This window comes from Carex rostrata, chromosome 19 (genome assembly GCF_964058835.1).
Source record: "Carex rostrata chromosome 19, lpCarRost1.2, whole genome shotgun sequence".
Classification (NCBI taxonomy): Eukaryota; Viridiplantae; Streptophyta; class Magnoliopsida; order Poales; family Cyperaceae; genus Carex; species Carex rostrata.
Genome location: NC_135936.1, coordinates 7,304,323 through 7,313,632, shown reverse-complemented (window position 1 = coordinate 7,313,632; position 9,310 = coordinate 7,304,323). Strand labels below are relative to the sequence as shown.

Here is a 9,310-nt window from a genome sequence, read left to right as displayed (position 1 = left end):
AAATTTTAAAGGATTATTTTTAGTAGTTATTATTTTATTCGTCTGAAAAAAATGATGCTCTAGGAGTGTATTTTTGAATTGATTGATAATTGATTAGTTATATCTTCATTTCTTTTATTTTTTTATTTTTATATCATTTAAGGAATGTTATTTGTCATTTAATGATTAAACTTGATTAATTCTATTTAAGATATGTGTCATTCCAAATTAATATATATAATACACCATATCTGTTGCCATCATTATTTATTTAGTCAGCCTAAAACATGGTAATAATTAATATTAACAAGTTGTAATATGTTTTGAAGTCTAAAACACGTCCTACAATTTTATTTATTTTTAAAAAAAAATACTACCACCTATATAAATTAATGTATTGTGTTTTAACTTAACTATTTATAACTAAAACATAAATTTAAAATTTAAAGAAGTATTTTTGTTAGGTATTATTCTATTAGTCTGAAAAAAAAAATGATGCCTCAGCAGTGTATATCTCAAAAATATAGTATTTGTTGCTTCCCAAAATACGGTCTAAGCACTCGAGGGGCTGTGGAATTCGCCTCACCCCAGATACCTCACTGTAGGGGTGTTCAAATGGTTTGGTTTATTTGGTTCATGAACCGAGCCTGGAAATTTCAGTTTAAATGGTTCGGTTTGGTTGATTTTATGAAGTAATTCGGTTTAAATAGTTCAGTTTGGTTTTAATTTCTCAAAATCAAATAAACCGAACCGACCGGTTATATAATAATTCAAGTATTATTTTGGACTTAAAAATCAAGAATAAATATTGATCTAGAAATCAATAATAAATATTGATCTAAAATTTTGGATATTTTAGAACATCAATATATTTGTATAAAATTGAACCATGTGTGTAATGGTATCTTCATTTTCATTTCTACGAAATTATGAATATATTGGCTTATGTATTGAGTTTTGAGTTTTTGAGATTGAATTCCTCTATTCGGTTCAACCAAACAAATCGAAGTTTAGTTCAGTCTAACCAGTTCGGTTTGGCATTTTAATTTGGTTGGTTTATTTTAATTGGTTCGGTTTTAGTTCGATTTGACAAATTTAGTTTGGTTTAAACCGAACTGACCGTTTGAACACCCCTATTAATATGGAGGCTGACTGAGAGACAAATTAGAAACGAACGGTCCAGATTGAGTTTTTTTAACTTGCACGAATATTAAAACGGACCCTATAGTTTCCACAGGCTTTTGGCCCGGCTGGGATTAATCTGGGCCGTCCGTTTCTAATTTGCCATCTTGGAGGGTACGGATTCCGGGCTTCGGTAGGTAACTCAATCATGTTGCTAGAATAAAATAGTCAATTATCTCACGTGGAAATGTCAGACACTGTCTACGACACGTAAAGTTAGAAAAAGACAAGCAAAACATAAAAAAATGAACTCTGTCTCCTTCCTTCCGGGATTACAGCAGATTCGGACCCCTGACCCCTCATTAATCGTGTAGTGTGCTCAGATACTTTCCTCAATTCTTTTCTTCCTTACAACAATGAAGGGGTGTTTGTTTTCTATCTTTCCATGGGAATTAGTTCTATCTCTTTTTCTTCTTCTTCTTCTCATTGCATCAAATTCTATGGCAACCCGCAACTACCTCCTCCCCGGCAACTCGCTCTCTGTCGAAGACCCATCTGACATCCTCAAGTCGTCAAGTGGTACGTTCTCTTGCGGCTTCTATAGCATAAGCCCTACAGCCTTTACATTTTCAATCTGGTTCTCCAAATCAGCACAGAAAACAGTGGTCTGGAGTGCAAATTCTGATCTACCTGTTTATGGTTTGCGATCTTCGATTTTGTTTAACAAAGATGGTTACTTGATCTTGAAGAACTACTATGGTGAAGTGATATGGAGTACAAACACTCACTCATCAAGTACGCACCGTGTAGAGCTCCTAGACAATGGAAATCTTGTCATAATGGATGTTAGTAATAATTCACTTTGGCAAAGTTTCGGTTCTCCTACTGATACATTGTTACCTAACCAACATATTACTACAAGTACAAAACTCACCTCTGCATACCGCGGTCTCTCATCAGACTACTACAGATTAAGTTTTGAGGACAGCTACTTGTTGTCACTGAAATATGTTCAATCTGAGATATCTAGCATTTACTGGTACAATAAGAATTTTAGTGTACTAGGCATGCTAGATGACGGGACACACCCTTTCATCACCACAAAATGTGGGGTTCTCGATGAAAATGGTATATTTCTGTCAAGTGATGGGTTAAGGTTTGAAGCTTCGGACTTGGGTAAAGGAACTTGGAGGAGGTTTACTCTTGACCCTGATGGTAATCTGAGACTATACAGTCTCAGTGAAGAAGATGGTACCTGGTCGGTATCCTGGGTGGCTTTAACTAATCCCTGTGACATTCATGGATTTTGCGGAAAGAATGGGCTTTGTGTATACGAACCAACGCCTACATGCACGTGTCCCCCTGGTTACCAGATGTTAGACACAAGCAACTGGAGCAAAGGTTGCCAGCAAACATTCAAGTTCAATTTCTACAATACTTCCCTGAATCAGGCATGGTTTTGGCCTCTTTCTGGCTCTGGCTATTGGGGTTCAACCATAAGAGTCACTAAATCTAGTTCGGTACAGGATTGCAAAGACATATGCTCGGGTGACTTGTCATGTCAGGCTGCTCAATTTGAAACCCCAAATGGCAACTGCTATCTGATGGCCTCTTTCTTCAATGGTAAATTCCCACAAGGCAATAGGAGTGACATATATCTGAAACTTCCTAGGAGTGTTAAAGGAGAAGACGGATCAATTTCGCATTTGACCCATCCCATTTGCGGCACAACAGCTCAACAGGTGATGCTTGATTCACAACAACAGAATAATAGTAGGAGGGAGTTATGGGTTTATTTCTATGGATTTATAATAGCAGTATTTGTGGTAGAAGTACTCTTTATTTCTTTTGGTTGGTTTGTCCTTAGAGGAGATCAAAGGCCATCCAAAATGAAAGAAGGTTGCAGGCTTATATCTAATCAATTCCGAAGTTATAGTTACAAGGATTTGGAAAAGGTTACTGGTAAATTTAGGGATGTGCTTGGAAGGGGAGGGTCAGGAATAGTTTACAAAGGGGTATTGGATGACCAAAGAGTGGTAGCAGTGAAGAAGTTAGAAGATGCCTCACTTGGAGAAGAAGAGTTTCAAGCTGAACTGAGTATTATTAGAAGTATTTACCACAAGAACCTAGTAAGAGTGTGGGGCTTTTGCTCAGAGCAGTCGTACCGGATTCTGGTATTGGAGTACGTCGAGAATGGTTCATTGGACAAGGTTCTATTTTCTGCCAATTTTTGTTTGGGATGGAGGCAGCGGTATAAGATTGCACTAGGAGTGGCAAGAGGGCTTGCTTATTTACACCACGAGTGTCTTGAATGGGTTATTCACTGTGATGTGAAGCCTGAGAATATCTTGTTGGATAAAAAATTCAAGCCCAAAATCACCGATTTTGGGTTATCAAAGTTGTTAAACCGAGGCAGTGAAAATCCAAATTTCTCGCAGATTCGAGGGACCAGAGGGTACATTGCACCCGAATGGGCATGTGGTCTTCCCATAACTTCAAAAGTTGATGTCTACAGCTATGGAGTGCTTCTACTCGAGCTAGTGACAGGGGTTCGGGTTTTAGATTGGGTACTGAATAGCGATGAATTAGAGGAAAAAGTGGGGCTAAATGGTTTGGTGTCAATGTTGAAAGAGAAGTCGAAGAGCGACGAGCCATCTTGGGTCGCAGATTTTGCCGACTCTAAATTGAAGGGGCAATTCAGTTTTTGCCAGGCAGCTGCCATGGTCAAACTAGCAGCCGATTGTTTGGAAGAGGATCGCAGCAAAAGACCAAGCATGAGTTCTGTGCTGCACATACTTCACTCGTTAGATGTCAATGCCAATTCCAAGAAGCATATATGAAACGAGTCAAGGAGTTACAGTCCAGGAATCCAGGATCAATGTATAGAAGTCATATATATATATATTTTTATAAATTTCTTATTCATACATTTAGTTTTATGATGCTTTATTGACTTATTGTTCGAAATGAAGCATGATTTATTGTTGCTATTTTTTTTCTTTTTCTTTTAGAAAAAAGGTTTGATAGCACTGTATATATTGCTATAGAAACTACAATTTACAGAGTTCTAGAATTAGCCATTATAACACTAAAAAATAATTATTGTTCTTTTTTACTATAATGATAGGATGGTGCATGCACCTGACAACTAATATTTACCGGAACTTTTGGACCGAGGTAAAGATGAAGCTAACTTTTTGAATTATTTTACCGATGGCTGCTGCATTGGAAGAAATTGCAAAAGTGGGTTTTCTGAACTGTTGAATTTCTCAAAAAATTTCCTCATCTGTTTAATTTTCTGTTGTAAAGGGATGGAGGTATTCACTAAGTGAAACACATCTATCCTGTGATTTAATTGTGTTCGATTAGCTGGGAAGATCTTCCCTTTGTTTGTTATTGGCTTATTATTCATGGGTAATTAATTTCACAGCCATATTTACTGTCATATTAATTCATTTATTGGCCTATGTACAGATTTAAGGGATTGATGTATTATCTTACTGGTACAATGGACTGAGTCGATGCTTTGCGGTCACTGAATTTATTTCAGATAAAGTGCCAGACAACCATATCTGGATTCATCCATCTTCAAGCACTACTTATAAAACATTATTAGTAATTATATGATCTTTAATTAAGGGAGAAAATCTAATCAGGTTAGAATTTTAAAAGCTAACCCAGTTATAGACAAGAAGTGGTATTTCATACAAGTGGACTGTTCCAAATTGTGTTGTTATACCCAATTTCGTCAATTGAGCCTTATTTATTTGTAAGCCAAGAATAAAGAGAATGTGTAGGAAATTTTTCTCTGTCCCACATCCAACAAATTTGCTCCCTGGTACCAGTTAGAAGTTAGAACTGAGTAATGCACCAACTCTTTTATTTCCCAACAGTTGAAAATCAACAAACCAGTCAGGAATATCCAAGCAGTTCCCACATCAAGCTGTGTACATAAGTATATCATTCAAGAACTAAATTAACTCTTTTGTTTCCTTTTCAATTCCTTTCCCTTTTCTTTCTTTTTACAATTTAAATAGAGAATATGTAAACTCTTTGCAATATCTTTGTATACTCGAGGTTTGAGTCTATATCATATTAGTTGTATTAACGTATCACCTTGAAGTGTAAGACAATTGGCAGTTTCTTCATTGCTTTCAATTTGGAGATTGGAATGAAATTGAAATTGTAAAATCTCTGGCTGGTACTTTTTTTTTTTTTTTTTGCCAATGTTATTGTGCTTGTATTCTATTGGTTATACTTTTCATGATGCAAAAGTACTAAACCAAGAAAAAGTCAAACAGGTAAGAAATATAGGAATATGAGAAAAATCTATGCTCATTGAAGTAGTCAAAATTTTCTGTACAACATCTATATTCTATACAATTCTTTTTTTTATTTTATTTTAACCTTTAACTTTTTATAAAGATGGAGTACTGATATTAAGGAGTGAAATCCTTAAGCTTATAAGTTTCCTAAACACGCGTTCACTACAGCTCTCTACATTTCTGATACTCACATCCAATTCTTCTAATTTCTCGGCAACACCAAACTCCTCATGAGAGACCATATTGTTAGACAAGGAGTTGAGAACTAATGTTCTAAACAACCACATCGTGTTAGATGTCTTTGTTAATGAAGCTGAGGCTGACATTGCCGCAACTCCTGAAAGTACATCCATAGAAGCAACTGCAGTGGCACTAATTGCTTCCACCAATATCCCGGTAATTTCAGCCTCCAAGGCATTAGAAGTGAGACGAAGAGGCTGACACTTGGAGACATTCTTCAAGCATGAGGCCAGCTGAGCGATCTTCTTTTCCGAATGCCGTTGCGATCTAAGTGCTGACCTGAGGCTGATTTTATCTGATTGCAGATTGTACCTCTCACTGATGCTGCTTTAGGGTGACTAGGGTTGAAACAAAAGAGCCGTAAATGTCAGCTAGGAGAAGTTAAATGACAAATTAGCTCAATAACTTCGACGATATTCCTCGTTGAAGATAATAGACTTCATAAAGTATCTTCAGTATTCAGATCTGTACTAAAAACCTTAGCATGACGTCTGCATGTGTTGTCACAAGCATGAAGCAAAGTTGATCGTGTTCATAGATGGATGCTGTTGTATCCCGGAAAATTAGTGCTTGAAAGCTGCCATAACAGTATAATGGATGAAATTTTCACATCTGGCATCTTAGATTTAGGTGAGCAAGAACACCTGGGGGTTGATAGGTGCCAGATTCCATATAACTGTCACTCAGACAAAACGTCGAGCACCTTACATGCAGACTAAACAGATTTCATACCAGTACCATATGGTACCGCAGACTAAACGGATGATGTACCAGTACATCTGGTACTACAATCCAATACCAATTCTTATAAGAAAGATAGGTCAAAATACAAACAATATATCTATCTGAACTCTGAAGTCAGAGACTGATTTTAATTAACTTGTAACAAAGTCATGAAACCAATTTACAATGCCTGTAAACATGACAAATGAATGCTATCCGCTGGTACAATTGCAACATAGATCAAACCGTAAGATATCGCCAAAACGAAATAGAACAACAGACAACACTGGATAACCAATACCAGTTACTAAGTTCTATCAGGAAATCAAGCTGGAATGGCCACAAAAATTACTACTTATTCTCTGTCTAGAACGTACTGAGACTACCTAAGGCTTTGTTTAACATGATAATGGAAAGGGAATAATAAGAAATCTAATGGGCTGAAAGCTTGTTCTATCAAGAAATCAAGCTGGTTACATGCTTGTTTCACGATAGTGGGCTGAACATGGAGGAGTCCAATAGGGATCGGCATGATGGATCCGTCTAAAATCTTTATTTGTTACTCGAATTAAATGTTTAACAGATTTTATAAAAAAAAAAAAGGCAAGATAAAGACAATAAATTAAAGAAATTGAATCCTCCTCTTATTGCTTTTTATTGAAAATAAAAACAATCAAAACTTGGTGGACAAATATAACTATTTGTAATTGTTATCATTTTTGTTTAGGTTTTGTGATTATTGGAATGCAAAGAGGTGGACATTCTCGGTAATCAATTGCAATTTTCAAATATCTATTGACAATAGATTAATTTATCGTTAAAAATACTTTCTAATTTTGGTTTTTTATATTTTATATTTAATTTAAATAATATTATCAAAATTATCAACTATTTCATTATTAATAAATCTCAACATTTTATTGTAGTCATGCTCGAGCTGCATAGCAAAAGGTGAATTTTTTTGCTGTTTTAGATTAAGAACGTAGATTAAAGTTTCATATTGATAATGCAGACTAGAGAGAAGTAGCAATAATAGCATATGTCATTAAGTCCAACCAATTACCTAACACAGCCGGAACCGGATTTTCTGCTCCCCAGGGTGCAGGAAATTCCTACTCCCAGAGTCACTGCGGGGTGGGACCGGTTATTATTAAAGGTTTTAACTATTGTTACTGTTTTTAAATGAGGGCCCACCCGCAGTGACTCTGGAGGCAGACGATTCGGTCTCAACACAGCCTATTGAAGTGTATTAATTTTCGATGGGTTTTTCTCAATGGCATAGTGTAGCTTTTCCGCTGCACTACAATTGCAAACTTAGAGCATCTTCATCCATTGGCGAAGCCAAGGTGTTTCAGGGGTAGGCACTTGTTTACCTTTAGATTTGAATTTATTTTAGATTCAGTGGTATTTTATACTTGTGTCGACGAAAACAATGTCTACCCCATGATTTAATTTACGGCCAAGCAGAAGAAAATGATGCGGAAAAGAAAGTCAGTCCAGATTGATTCGCGTAAAAGAATTAAAGAAAAAAAGAGCGGTCTAATTCGCTACTCCATTGAGAAGAATCACCGATTTGCTAGGAGAAAAAATAGATCTGCTACTAAGGATTTAAATATACATCATGTCACAACTAGTCATGCAGTGACTTGAATCACATGACGTGTCGTGACTAAATTTGGAAGGATGGTTACGGCACGTGAATGGTCACAATAGGTTAGTTATGCCATGACCAAGGCATGCGTGACCATATGTGACGTATCCAAATATGATCTGTCTATGTTTGGTCATGTTTAACCTTTTTTTTTCATAATTTAGGTTAGTTTATTGAATATTCACCATTCGATTAAGATCTAAATTCCTAATTACACGTGACCATGTACCGTGTCGTGTCAAAATTTTGAAAGATGACCACGACGCGTGAATGGTCACTGCACGGGACACACAATTCAAAACACGTGAAATTTCATGCCGTGATGGAACCGTGTTATTGTGCTGCAAATACCTTTATTTGGAGTGTTGTATTAGAGTTGCAACTACCCACTTCCCTTTGTTAGTTTGTAATAATCTAGAAGTCAATAATACGATAAATTATCATAAAGCTTTGTTCATGAATTGAATGTTTATTTATATATCATTTTGTTGCCTTGAGTATTATTGAATTTATGGATCATTTCGAGTTCATGACTGAAATTGTGAAACTCCATAATATAGATGATATATACTCTTAAAAGGTCACTGACCAAGGTAATTAGCAGGAACACTAATTACCGTGATAAGGTTCGTATGTGGATTAAAAGATGGTTAAGTTTTACAAACCACCTGACACGAGATGTCATTTTAATCACATAGATACATGTTCTAGGAACATGGTATTTGACAGACCCCGAATGAAACATTAAATAGAATTGTGTTCGTGTCATTTATGTTTTCATTCAGTGTCACGTTCTACAGTATGAGGTATTTATCGTTCCCACTGAGAAATATGTATGTGTGATTGTTATCCACCGCTGTCCGTAAAAAGCAGTCATAACGGTAGCTTTTCCATATGTATAGCTTAGCTGAGGAAGTGATAGTTTACCAAGAATACTATTTGTCCCTCGTATCTCTATACGAGCTATAGCATCACTGGGCCCCTTGATAGAGTAAGATTATCTGCTAGCGGTATAATTACAAGAGTAATTATATTTGATAATCTGCTCAAGATCAATAAAAGATTCAGTTAGCAAGGATGACACACATCTACCTTGAAACTGATCTGATAGCTATGAGACAGAAGAACAGACACAAGTAAATAGTTTACTGGATCGTGATATTGTACAGTACAGCATCATATGTGTAATTGGATGGTCATGATGTGTTGCCAGACGCCACCCATGATTATAGAAGTTAAAACAGTTTTAACTCTATTTACCAACATAACA

At 36.1% G+C, this 9,310-nt stretch overlaps 1 protein-coding gene across 1 annotated transcript; it reads left to right on the top strand.

Moving 5' to 3' along the window:
• The first annotated feature begins 1,480 nt into the window (after positions 1-1,480).
• Positions 1,481-4,155, top strand: LOC144571998 (putative receptor protein kinase ZmPK1). The gene has a single exon (XM_078321389.1). It carries the CDS (start codon positions 1,518-1,520, stop codon positions 3,939-3,941), a length of 2,424 nt encoding a protein of 807 aa, XP_078177515.1. The 5' UTR covers positions 1,481-1,517; the 3' UTR covers positions 3,942-4,155.
• The last annotated feature ends 5,155 nt before the right edge of the window (positions 4,156-9,310 follow it).